The sequence below is a fragment of the Heterodontus francisci genome, chromosome 3 (assembly GCF_036365525.1).
Source record: "Heterodontus francisci isolate sHetFra1 chromosome 3, sHetFra1.hap1, whole genome shotgun sequence".
In the NCBI taxonomy this organism is placed as follows: Eukaryota; Metazoa; Chordata; class Chondrichthyes; order Heterodontiformes; family Heterodontidae; genus Heterodontus; species Heterodontus francisci.
Genome location: NC_090373.1, coordinates 165916885 through 165930914, shown reverse-complemented (window position 1 = coordinate 165930914; position 14030 = coordinate 165916885). Strand labels below are relative to the sequence as shown.

The window sequence follows — 14030 nt, the reverse complement described above, 5'->3', positions numbered from 1 at the left end:
ATACTGCACTAGAAAATGCAGGGCTGTCAGCTTGAATCCTTTGTTCTGTTCAGGCCATTTCTGAAACCATAAAGAGAGAATCTTCCTGGTCTTTTGGTTGATGTAGGGCATTCCTGCAGATGTATCTTTAACTGTATTGAGTTCCTGGTCAGAGTTGGAAAGCACATTGAGTCAGACTGCTGCATTAGGAGCCTGAATTCTGAAATTAATAGCAGTTGTCTTACAGAGGCGGTGCTTAAATTCACAGCAGCAGCTAACATGAATATCGACAACTGGAAAGAAAGCTGAAACCACAAGTTCTGTTTACAGTCAAAAACACATTTACAATAAATAACTTTAAAACATGAGCAAGAATTACTCATATGCAAAGCAAGAACATATATAATAGGAATTCAGTTTCTTTTATAAAGTATCAAGTAAATATTACAAATCATCAAACTGGCTCATATTCCATTGATTAATTTCCACCAATTGCTAGTCAGTTGCTAACTTTAAAAGAAATTCCAGCTTGCAGGTATGCCAATGTGAATATTCACCACAACACTTGAATAGCCCAGCAATCACAGCTTGTGTGGTCAGTTCACAACATATACTGATAAAATAGAACTTTCCAAACACTCTAATAAAGGAACTGCTCAACTTTTTCAGTGGTGCTGGAGTCAGATATTACCATGGACAATATAGCACCAGTAACCAGAACGCAAAGTACAATGTAATAATGGCAATTTAACTTGGATGTTTTAATCCCGCAGAATCTGCTCTGTATTAAGTTACTAGTTTATTTTTAGTCAGACAGGTGCCCTGCACATTGGGAAATCCATCAACGCATTTCATATAGTACCCAAACAAAACTATTGAGAATTGCAAATGTGCAGAGTTTCTATTTTCCTGACTGCACTGCCTCCTTCTGGAGACACACCCCACATATGCAAAGTCCAGAGAGAGCTTATTTTGCATTTTAATCTAGAACCATAGTGCTGACATGGAGTGCTTTTGCTTCCAAAAGCAACCTACGTCTCCTCTCGGAGACATTCAAAAGTCTTTGATTTCTCATGCATAGCACAGATACTGTCTGGGTTTAGCCTGTCATTAGTGGTGCCACAAACCTGTGAATTTTGCTAATGTCACTCCAAAATGCAATCCAATCCATTGGTTGTTCCAAATATAAACTAGGTCTTTTGTTAAACTGAGATAATAGGCATATAGAATTTTATTATTATACAGCACAGAAGGCGGCCATTTGGCCCATCACATCTGCACCAGCTCTTTTTTCCTCATACCCTTTTACATTTTTATTTTTCAAGTATTACGGTTTTGTTTCCAGTGTGTTTGTGCAGACAGCTCACACTCACCAAAATTAGGTGTCCTATCCAACCTTTTCCCTTAAAATGTACAGTAATACAATTGGAGGTTTTAAGGATTCCATCCTCCAGGACGGGAAATGAATTACAAGTAGAATGTTTGCAACATGATGCTCTTACTAAGAATGGTTCACAGTCCAATCATCATAAAGCTGTTGTCGACTAGGTGAAGATTGCCATTGCAGTTAAAATCTGACAGATAATCAAACAGAGAAACAACACAGAGCACAATTAGAACAAGTTCCCCAGACTGACACAGTCTGTAAGCCAGCTTCCAGCGAAAAGTGTTACAATACTTCCCAGCACCTCTACACGAGCTACAAATTGTCATGCAAATATTTAAAATCCTTTTTAGACATCAAAACGTCAACATAAAATTATTCTTATAAACCAATGCTAATTTAGCCTAATGATAATCACAGAATTACAAGCAATCTGCTTACACATTCACATTTTCTTGATTTTTGTTTTAAAAACACTCGCAAGGATCAAATGTTTAAATGCAATTCAAGTCTAGTCACTTTTAATTCTTACGCTGTGTCTTCTACTGATACACTTGTAAACATATCCAGAATTCGGCCTAGTTTTTAGTTGTTCAGTCATTTTTTTCTCTCTCCAAGTTAAGTACTTTCCTTTTTGGCGAGCCACCTAGATAAACGGGGGAGGAAAGAGAAGGAAAAGTGCTGTGTTCTGGAGAGAATCGGTCTGTGGTCTTTGCTGAGGCAACTCCAGCTGGAATCTTATCTGCGTCATTCTTTACATCACTCATTTCAATTACTTCAAAATCTGCATCATTCCATTCGTCAGAAGCATCATCATTGTTTCCATCTTCATCTTCATTAGGCCCTGACCCTAACAGAGCTTTTCGATCATCACTCTCCAGTTGGACACTGCTCGGAGATGAAGCCAGTTTGTACATCACAGGGAACAAGATGGCCGTCATTGTAGAAGTCCCCAAAGCGGTCAGCATCAATATGGGGTAATGCTTGATGGCATTGATGCCTTGGAGGAATCCTACCATAGCTGGAACCACCATCTCACCCACTGCAGCTCCAAAAACAAACAGAGCAGCTGACTTTCCGGTGGTGTTTGTGTACTGCTTAACCCAGGTTATGCCACTGGGAAAGGTGGCGGCCATCGAGACTCCATAAAGACCTGTGCCCACCCACAGAGAGATCAGATTGTTGTGATAAAGTGTCAGAATCAGGGATGAAATGGTGCAGCCTATTAGACTGAGCAGTATCATAGTTCCAGGGTAAAGGCACGTAGCTAAAAATATTGCGAGTCCTCTTCCTGTGGCAAACGTCCCCCAGAAAAAGGAGTTTAAGCCTGCAGCCTGGTTGTCATCCATGTGACCAAACTCTTTTGCATAGGTGAAGATGTAGGATCCATAGGCCACCTCAGCTCCTACATAACAGAAGAAAAAGAGGAACAGGAGAAACAGAATAGCATTGTGGTATCTTGCGAATGGAGCCTCCTGCGAAGAAACTCCAGCCCTGCTTCGATTTGGACTACTCTTTAAATAAGAAATGAAGAATGACACAGAAACTACAAGGACAAAACTTCCAATAATCAGGTACGTCCAAGTAAAAGGGTCAAAGCCCGAAATAGTCGTTTTCAGCTTGTCCAACACACTTGCTGGTTTACTTTGAGAGCTGTTTTGGGTGTTGATCAAGAGGTCATTCCCGTCCTTGTTGATGGTTTTTCGTAAGTTGCCCAACAGCGGCTTTGCTAGGATCGGAGCCACAAATGCACCTAAAGCAAAACTGAAGTGCAGGGCCTGCATGTAGGGTCCAACTTGCTTGCCCCACGTAAGCAAAATAAGCAAATTTCCACCTGTAAACAAACAGCAAGATTAGTTATTTCCAACAGTCATTTCAAATTCCAATCAAGGTGAGCTTTCCTCATCTATTTGGAAGACCAATAAAACAAACTGTATGATTAAAAAGCAAAAGCTATAAATGCTGGACATACACAGCAGGTTTGAAAGCATCTGTAAAAAGTAAAGGCAGGTTAACTTTTTCAAAAAAATTTATGTGGGCGCCGCTGGCTGGCCCAGCATTTATTGCCCATCCCTAATTGCCCTCGAGAAGGTGGTGGTGAGCTGCCCTCTTGAACCGCTGCAGTCCATGTGGGGTAGGTACACCCACAGTGTTGTTAGGAAGGGAGTTCCAGGATTTTGAACCAGCAACAGTGAAGGAACGGCAATATAGTTCCACGTCAGGATGGTGTGTGACTTGGAGGGGAACTTGCAGGTGGTGGTGTTCCCATGCTGTCCTTGTCCTTCGAGGTAGCGGGTTTGGAAAGTGCTGTCGAAGCAGCCTTGAGAGTTCAGGTATAAGCATTTGTCAGAATAGAAAACTGAAACAAGCTCTTAGATTCACACATGACTCTGATTAATTTAAAGAGCTGGTGAAAGATGAAACTGTTGAGGGTGGGGGAACCTTTGGAAGTATTAGTACTCAGTTAGATGAACCACCTTCATAAACACACACTAACCCCACTAATGCAACCGAATCTGAATGAGATCTGGATCTTCAGTATGGTGGAGTGGTGTACATAAATCTTAAAAATGTGTCAAGTTAGTGCAGAAACCTAAAACATAAGCAGAAATACTTTTACAGATTAAAAGAAAGTAAATGTCCAAAGACTAGGAATTGGTATCATGCTTAGATTAATGGAGCGAAAGCTACGATCACAGCAGCCAAAATGTCAGTGGAAAAGATACTAGTAGTGTCAGGGACAGTAAAGATGCTTTCAGTTATGTTAGAAATCAGAATGATATTAAAGGATTCAGGGCAGCTTCAAGTGGACCGCAGGATATGGCGGAGGTTTTAAATAGCTACTTTGCGTCAGTCATTAACCCTGTAGACTGTGCTCAGTTACCATTAAAGCAGTGTGTAGTTAACACTAAAGCTGTAAATATTAAACTGGATGCAATTCTAATTTTGGAGAGAATAAGGGGTTTGAAGGCAGCTGATGGAGTCGCTGATCCAGAAGGCATTTATTCCAGGTTGTTTTAAAAAAAATGGGAGCTGCACTGAGTGAGTTCTTTGCTCAATGTAGTGTGGGATCATTCCTGACAACTAGGAGGAGGCTTACATTACACCCATAATCAAAAAGGGGCAAAAAAGTAAGAAGAAGAAAATTATAGGCCCATTAACTTCACGTCAGTTTTAGGAAAGCTGCAAGAAGGGATCGGTAGGGACAGTCTGTACAGCCAGATTGACAGAGAAGGAGTTATTAGCAACACGCCGTATGGCTTCTGGAAACGATCATGTCTTTTCAAACTGATTGAACTCTTCGAGGAGGTTACTAGCTTAATAACGAAGGTAGCTCTGCAGTCATTGTACATTTGGACTTTCAAAAGGTTTTTGACAAGTTATCACCCAATAGGTTGCTATATCTGTGGGACTTGCAGGCAGATAGAGATGGACAAGGAATCAGTTGTATTCCCCTACAGAATGTTGTCATTAACAGTAGCAGGTCTGCATGAAGACCGGTTACAAGTGGAGTCCTGTTGGGATCAGTGTAATGGCCATTATTCTTCACCTTTTGTTCCGATGACCTGGATGAAGATGTTTGGATTACTGTCCACAAGTTCACAAATGCCACAAAGAGCTGTGCTGGTGTCAAAATCCTTGAGAAGAAAAATTTACAATCTGGTCTAGCTGCAATGGGGGAGCGGGCCTGTATTCAGCAGATGCCATTTAATGAAGTACAACGTGTGTGGGTAGGGCTAATGCCAAATATACGTAGACCATGCTGGGCTCTGAATTAAAGAAAGTTGTTAGAAACACAGATCTGGGTGTCATACTGAGAAGTTTCCAAATGTCCACAACCAGTGCCAGAAGACTATAATGAAAACAAACAGAGTACCAAGACGTACTGTTAGAACAATATCAAGAAAAATGCACGGTCATGTCCTTGTGCAAGACCTTGGTTAAGTCCCACCTAGAATACTATGTCCACACACAAGGTAGGAGATTATATAGGCCTGGGAAAAGTTTCAGGGAAGGTCATTCAATTATAACCTCGTATAGAAACTCTTAGCTTTCACAATCAGTTCAGAAAGCTGAGTCTTTTTACAGGTAGAAAAACAGACTTCAGGGTGATTTGAGTGAAGTATTTTTAAAAAATGATGGACTGTCATAGAGTTATACCGGCACAAAAGGAGGCTATTCGTCCAATTGAGTCCATGCCGGCTCTCTGTACAGCAATCCACTCAGTCCCGCTCTATCCCCGTAGCCCTGCAGGCTTAATTCCCTCAAGTGTCCATCCAATTTCTTTTTGAAATCATTGATCATCTCTGCTTCCACCACCATTGTAGGCAGCGAGTTCCAGGTCATTACCACTCGTTACATCAAAAAGTGCTTCCTCACATTCCCCTCTGCACCTCTTGCCCAAAACAGCTCCAAAACACTCAGGAAACTCGACACCATCCAGGACAAAGCAGCCTGCTTGATTGGCACCCCATCCACTGCCTTCAACATTCACTCCCTCCACCACCAACGCACAGTGGCAACAGTGTGTACCATCTACAAGATGCACTGCAGCAACTCACCAGCTCTCCTTCGACAGCACCTTCCAAACCCATGACCTCGACCACCTAGGACAAGGGCAGCAGATGCATGGGAACACCCCCACCTGCAGGTCCCCGATCAAGCCACACACCATCCTGACTTGGAACTATATCGCCGTTCCTTCACGGTCACTGAGTCAAAATCCTGGAACTCCCTTCCTAACAGCACTGTGGGTGCCCGTACCTCACATGGACTGCAGCGGTTTAAGGAGGCAGCTCACCACCACCACCTTCTCGAGGACAATTAGGGATGGGCAATAAATGCTGGCCTGGCCAGTGACGCCCACATCCCATGAAAGTATTAAAAAAAAATCAATGTGTCCCCTAGTCCTTGTACCATCAGCTAATGAGAACAACTTTTCTTTATCTACCTTATCCAAATCGGTCATAATTTTGTACACCTCTATCAAATCTCCCCTCAGTCTCCTTTGCTCCAGAACAACCCCAGCTTTTCCAACCTAACCTTGGAACTAAAATCCCACATCCCTGGAACCATTCTGGTAAATCTCCTCTGCACCCTCTCAAGGACCCTCATATCCTTCCAGAAGTGTGGTGACCGGAACTGGACACAATAATCTAGTTGTGGCCTAACCAGAGCTTTATAAAGGTTCAGCAGAACTTCCCTGCTTTTGTATTCAATACCTCTATTTATGAAGCCCAAGATCCCATATGCTTTACTCAATATGCTCTCTCAATATGTCCTGCCACCTTCGAAAATCAATGCACATGCACCTCCAAGTCCCTCTGTCCTACACAGTCTTTAGAACTGTGTCATTAAGTCAATATAGCCTCTTCCTACTCCTTCTGCCGAAATGAATCACTTCAGATTTGTCTGTATTAAATTCCATCTGCCACCTCTCTACCCATTCTGCTAGCCTATCTATGTCCCGTTGCAGGCAGTTCATATCATCCTCACTGCCATGCCTCCAGTTTAGTGTCACTGGCTAATTTTGAGATTCTACTCTGTATTCCAAGATCCAATATGTAGCAAAAATAAAGCAGTGGCCCCACCACTGACCCTTGGGAACCAACATTATCGTCACTCCTCCAGTCTGAAATGCAACAATTTACCAGAACTTGCTATTTTCTGTCCTTAAGCCAATATTTTTATTCAATTGGACACTGACCCTTCTATTCCAGGAGCCTCAATTTTGTTAACCAGCCTTATCAAATGCTTTCTTAAAATCCATACAAACAACATCCACTGCATTCCCTTTATCAACCTTCTCTGTTAGTTCATCAAAAAATTCAATTAGATTACTCAAGCATGATCTGCATTTTACAAATCTATGCTGGCTATCCTTAATTAACTCAAACCTCTCCAAGTGCTTTTTTTCCCCCCAGTTATTGTTTCCAAAAACCTACTCACCACTCATGTTAAACTAACTGGCCTGTAGTTGCTAGGACTGTCCTTATACCCTTTCTTGAATAAGCATGTCACATTTGCTACTCTCCAACCCTCTGGCACCTCCCCATATCTAGGGAAGATTAGAAGATTATGGCAAGCCCCTCCGCTATCTCCACCCCCACTTCCTTTAGCAACCTGGGATGCAAGCCATCTGGACCAGGTGACTTATCTACCTTACGCATAGCCAGCCTTTTTAATACCTCCTCCCTCTCAATTTTTACCCTATCCATTGCCTCTACTCTCTCCACTTCTACTGATATTTTGTCAGATGTCATTTGCTTAGTGAACACTGATACAAAGTACTCATTAGCCTTGCCCTGTGCTTTTAAGCATATATGCTCTTTGTCCCTAATCAGCCCCACTCAACCTCTAGACCTTGGTGCACAGGGTACAATTTCAAAATTTGTGAATTATACAAAACCTGGAAACATTGTGAACCATGAGGAGGATAGTATAGAACTTCAAAAGGACATACAAGTTGGTGGAATGGGCGGACAAGTGGCAGATTAAATTTAATGTAGAGAAGTGTGAAGTGATTCATTTTGGTAGGAAGAATGTGGAATGACAATATTAAATAAAGGGTACAATTCTAACGGGACTGCAGGAGCAGAGGGACCTGGGTGTATTTGTGCACAAATCATTGAAGGTGGCAGGACAGGTTGAGAGAGCGGTTAATACAGCATACAGCATCCTAGGCTTCACTAATAGGGGCATTGAACACAAAAGCAAGGAAGTTATGTTAAACTTGTAGAACACTGGTTCGGCCTCAATTGCAGTATTGTGTCCAGTTCTGGGCGCCACACTTTAGGAAAGAAATTAAGGCATTGCAGAGAGTAAAGAAAAGGTTTATGAGAATGGTTCTAGGGATGAGGAACTTCAGTTATGTGGATAGATTGGAGAAGTTGGGACTGATTTCTTTGGAGAAGAGAAGGTTGAAAGGAGATTTGATAGAGGTATTCAAAATCATGAGACGTCTGGACAGAGTAGATAGAGAGAAACTGTTCACATTGGTGGAAGGATTGAGAACAAGAGGGCACAGATTTAAGGTAAATGGCAAAAGAAGCAATGGCGACTTAAGGAAAAACTTTGTCATGCAGCGAGTGGTTAGGATCCAGAATGTACTGCCGGAGAGTGTGGTGGAGGCTGGTTCAATCGAACCATTAAAGGGAATTAGACTGTTATCTGAAAAGGAAGAACATGCAGGGCTAGGGAGAACGCGGGGGAATAGCACGAGGTAAACTGCTCTTTCGGAGAGCTGGTGCAGACATGATGGGCCGAATGGCCTCCTTCTGTGCTGTAACAATTCTGCGATTCTTACCACTTCCTTACTATTCACATCCTAGATGATGATTTTTGGGTTCCCTTTTATGTTGACGATTATTCTATTCTCATATTCTCTCTTTTCCAGTCTTATTTTCCACTTCACTTCCTCTCTCAACTTATTGTATATGGCCTTGTTCTTGCTTGAAGAATTCACCTGACATGCATCATACACTCTTTTTTTTGTTTTATCATAATCTCTAGCTCCCTCATCATCCAAGGAGCTCTGTTTATTGGTTTCCCTACCTTTCGCCTTTGTTGGAATGTTCCTAGCCTGTACCTGAAGCATCTCTTCCTTAAAGATAACCCATTGTTCCGATACAGCTCTTCCTGTTGCGTTCGACCCTGGCTAGATCCCTTATCATCACTTTGAAATTAGCCTTCTTCCAATCTAGACATCACTCTTACCCCAGTGCTCCCCCACAGACACTTGGTCCACTTGGCCCACCTCATTTCCCAGTATCAGATCCAGCAATGTCTCCGTTGTAGCTGAGCTGAGAACATACTGAACAAGGAAGTTCTCCTGAACACATTTCAGAAATTCCTCTTTACTTCTTACTCTTTATTCTAAAATTATCCCAGTAGATATTTGGGTAAATAAAGTCCCCCAATATCACCACACTATAGTTCTTGCACATCTCTGTGATTTCCCTGCAGATTTGCTCCTGTATCTCTCACTCACTATTTGGAGACCTATCTCCAGCCCTCAGCCAGAGGGAGAGACAGAGAGAGAGAGCGAGCGAGCTCCAGTACTCAGCCAGAGAGAGAGACAGAATGTCCCATGTTCAATGTCTCGCAGGGTGGAGGAGGCACAGTGTGATGGGATAAAACAGGACTGGGGCACCCTTGATCTCAACATCCTTAGACGGAGGTAGGGAGCATACAGAAAAGGAAAATACTCAGCCAGGATTGCTGTGAAGTACACACGTGGTTATTAGGTAACTGTAGAGCTCAACAGTTTCACACTCACAACAGAACACCATCCTGACACTCGCAGTCAGTGAGGTCACTGGCACGTCTGGATTGTTCACCAACAGGTCAACATCTTCACAATCAGAGGTTTTGGGACGAAAAGTGGGGGCGAAGGACAAAGATTTAGGACAGGTACCAATTAAGAGTGCATTCCAATTGCTTTGCCTCACCAGTGGAATTGTAATCAACACAGGGCTAACTACTGGACTGAGGTTACAACCTGAATCCTGCTCCAACCACTCCATGCCACATCTAAAGGAAATCTATTAGTCCTAGCCTTACAACAGCAAGGTTATTTTCTTTATGCATATGGAACAAAACAAATGGCTTTAATCTGAGGTTTTAAACATGATTATATCTCAAAGATTTACCAACCTGTATCCAGGAAGCCCATTGAAATTCCAACGAGGGACATCAATGCCATCAGCAATACTGTCTTTGTACACCATGGAATAGTACACATTCCCAGCGCAGTCATCAGCATCGAAATTCCTAAAGAGGTTTCCATAGCAACAGCATCAACTGTTTGATCAGAATTTTGCCAAACAGGTTCTGATAGTTCTGAAGACGCAAACTGGAGATCGCACACGTGTGCCAAACCAGAGCTTTCCTCCCTCAAGCAACAAGTCATTTACATTTGCCAACAATATGTCTGTGGCTGCTCCACAGGCACAGATAAAGAAGCAAATGCACTGTGGCTTCTTCAAATAATAATTATTATAGAGAAGTATTATAGTAAGTCGAGGTTTTAGCTTCAGGAATCAAAATAAATAATTGGTTTTAATAGTGTGAATGTGGGTGAAACAATGGCAGCAGACTTAGCTTTCAATTACATACAGCCTGCTCTGATTTTTACAAACTACTGAAAACAATTGTGTCTAATGTAAATCACAGTTAAAATCCCATCCTAGTCCCACCAGCCAATCTCAAAATACCTTCTATTTTAGGCTGAACCAGCTCACCGACTTAAATTGCTCGACCCTGATATAGGGAGATCAAAAGATTTTGGCCATAAAGTCACATGAACCAGGGGCAAAAAGCACAAGAAATATTATTTCACAGGATAAAAGAAAAAAAAGTGCGAGGAGTGACATCAGAAATCAGTGCCAAATTCTTTGAAACATCTAGTGTGTGGGGGTGGGGAGAGAGAGCAGTTGGCAGGAAGGTGATGCAGGCATGCAGGAACGGGGGTTGGGGTGGGGAAGAGAGGAGAGAAGACTGCAGTCAATATTCAGTGCTGACCTGAAACAGCATAAATTAATCAGAGAGGACTTTGTAACCTTAAGGCAGTAGTACTAATTTTCTTGGTCTGCACAAGCCAATAGTGTGCAGTTCCTACCACTTACAGTGGGCGAATTGGTGTTAACACGATTTGCCTGCTATACATGGTGAATAATTCTTCTTCTTTGGCCTCCTTGTCTCGAGAGACAATGGGTAAGAGCCTGGAGGTGGTCAGTGGTTTGTGAAGCAGTGCCTAGATTGACTATAAAGGCCAATTCTAGAGTGACAGACTCTTCCACAGGTGCTGCAGATAAAATTGGTTGTTGGGGCTGTTACACAGTTGGCTCTCCCCTTGCGCTTTTGTCTTTTTTCCTGCCAACTGCTAGGTCTCTTCGACTCACCACACTTTAGCCCCGCCTTTATGGCTGCCCGCCAGCTCTGGCGATCACTGGCAACTGACTCCCACGACTTGTGATCAATGTCACAGGACTTCATGTCACGTTTGCAGACGTCTTTAAAGCGGAGACATGGACGGCCGATGGGTCTGATACCAGTGACGAGCTCGCTGTACAATGCGTCCTTGGGGATCCTGCCATCTTCCATGCGGCTCACATGGCCAAGCCATCTCAAGCGCCGCTGGCTCAGTAGGGTGTATATGCCGGGGATGTTGGCCACCTCGAGGACTTCTGTGTTGGAGATACGGTCCTGCCACCTGATGCCAAGGATTCTTCGGAGGCAGTGAATTGAGACGTCGCTCTTGGCTGACATACGTTGTCCAGGCCTCGCTGCCATAGAGCAAGGTACTGAAGACACAGGCTTGATACACTAGGATTTTTGTGTTCCGTGTCAGTGCGCCATTTTGCCACACTCTCTTGACCAGTCTGGACATTGCAGTGGAAGCCTTTCCCATGTGCTTGTTGATTTCTGCATCGAGAGACAGGTTACTGGTGATAGTTCAGCTTAGGTAGGTGAACTCTTGAACCACTTCCAGAGCGTGGTCACCGATATTGATGGATGGAGCATTTCTGATGTCCTGTCCCATGATGTTCGTTTTCTTGAGGCTGATGGTTAGGCCAAATTCGTTGCAGGCAGCCGCAATCCTGTCGATGAGTCTCTGCAGACACTCTTCAGTGTGAGACGTTAATGCAGCATCGTCAGCAAAGAGGAGTTCCCTGATGAGGACTTTCCATACTTTGGTCTTCGCTCTAAGACGGGCAAGGCTGAACAACCTGCCATCTGATCTTGTGTGGAGGAAAATTCCTTCTTCTGAAGACTTGAACGAATGTGAGAGCAGCACGATTGGCCTGCTATACATGGTGAATAATGTAACCAAAAAGGTAGGTTAACCAAAAACATTTTTAACAGGAAGTAAATGCCTCCTCTATCAGCAGCTGCATCCAGAATCTCATTGTCAAGTACTTTAACAAGGTGCAAACAGCTGCTTGAAATGGCTCAAGGACTCAATTTGGGCTGAAATCAGCCATTTAGAATCATACAGAACCAAAAGGAGGCCATTCAGCCCATCGTGCTAACGACAGCTCTTTGAAAGAACGATCCAATTAATCCCACTCCCCAGCTCTTTTTCCATAGCTCTGCAATTGTTCCTTTAAATGAATATGTACAGTATAAGTACTTACTGAACAGCCCAAAATAATTACTGCAGTTATTATATTATAAGTGGCACCTTTGTAATTGACATTTGTGGTAATAGAAATGGTTCGTGCCATTTGCCTGATAGAGGCTTAACAGCTAAACTGCGTCTACCTTATACTAATTTGCATTTTATTTAAGTTGGGTGAATGCTGAAACCCTGCAGCCACAAGTCTATCAAAAGTTGTCCTTATATTCATCCTTCCAAGTTAATGTGATATTTAAATGTAAATCAAAAACAGGCAATATAAACAATATTCTCACTGAACTCAGACTGTAGTTATTTCACAACATCATTCACCATTCTGTCTACTGCTGGATGGCTTGAACTTACCGATTAACAAGTGGGGATTCATACAGTCAAACAGTAGCCCACCTACTAGCGAGCCTCCCAAATAGCCCAGTGAACGGCCCACAAAGATGTAGGAGATTTCACTGATATTTTTGTTGACGTTAGTTGCCAATTCCTTAAACGTAGGTCCCAAAATAGCAATGCTCATTCCCTGAGGAGAGGAAAAAAAAGACAAACAGGAGTCACTAAACGACATAGCTGACAGAAAGCACAAGTAAATGTCTTTCAAGCAGTATAACAGGATTGTTCCAGGATCCGTTAGCTTCTACCCCACGGAGAGGCTGCACATGGTCTGAAACTTCCCGACAGTTCCACAGTGCCTGCTGGCGCTGTACCAAGAAGCTGATCACCAGTGAGCTATTTGCCAAGGCACTGGGGTACACAGAGAAGCAAAATCCTCTTCTTACCCTTGGATACTGATCAATAGCAGGAAAGCTGGCTGGTGCATCCCTGGCTTGACCAGGAAGCCTGAGGTTGACTGTAGCAGCCTTACCAGGAACCAGACTGAGGTCAGCACAGGCACCGGGGATGAAACCTTCAATTTTTCTGACCTGATAGATCGATTTCCAATGTATCATCATCAATGGAGCCAGCACAGGAGAGCCGAGCTTTGATTTTTTCACTGCAAGTTAAAAGCGAGGGGAGGGATTTTCTCTTTGCAGCAGATAGTAAACTGACATCAGTAAAACATTACCAATCACTTCAAGTACATTTTTTTTTAAGATGTATTGGCATCCATGTTCTACAACGAGATAAACCTGACCAAATCAGCTGGAGTATTGTGTACAACACTGGGCACCACACTTTAGGAAGGATATCATGGTCTTGGAGAGGAGACAGGAGGTTTACTAGGATGATACCAGGAATGAAGAACTTCATTTATGCGGAGAGATTGATGAAACTGGGATCGTTTTCTCAGAGCAGAGAAAGTTAAGGGGAGACCTAATAGAGGTATTCAAGATTATGATAATTAGCAAAAGAACAGGGGAGTAAATGAGGAGAGATTTCTTCACAAAAAGGGTTGTTAAGAATTGGAATGCACTACCTGAAAGGATGGTAGAATCAGATTCTATTGGAACTTTCAAAAGGCAATTGAGCATGTTTATGAAGAGAGCTAATTTGCAGGGTTATGGGAGAAAGCTGGAGTGTGGGACTATATTGAAC

The 14030-nt window shown here is 42.9% G+C and overlaps 1 protein-coding gene across 2 annotated transcripts in view; it reads right to left on the bottom strand.

Annotated features, from left to right (window-relative positions):
• Positions 1–382: 382 nt before the first annotated feature.
• mfsd4b (major facilitator superfamily domain containing 4B) overlaps positions 383–14030 on the bottom strand; it is a 56196-nt gene continuing 42548 nt past the window's right edge. The window contains exons 2-4 of one of the 2 annotated variants that reach the window (XM_068027347.1): positions 12849–13017; positions 10019–10135; positions 383–3197 (exon numbers count right to left, since the gene is read on the bottom strand). In XM_068027347.1, the coding sequence (XP_067883448.1) occupies positions 1957–3197; positions 10019–10135; positions 12849–13017 (1527 nt within the window). In that variant the 3' untranslated portion in view covers positions 383–1956. The remainder of the gene's footprint in view (positions 3198–10018; positions 10136–12848; positions 13018–14030) is intronic. The other variant, XM_068027356.1, reaches the window with a different exon arrangement.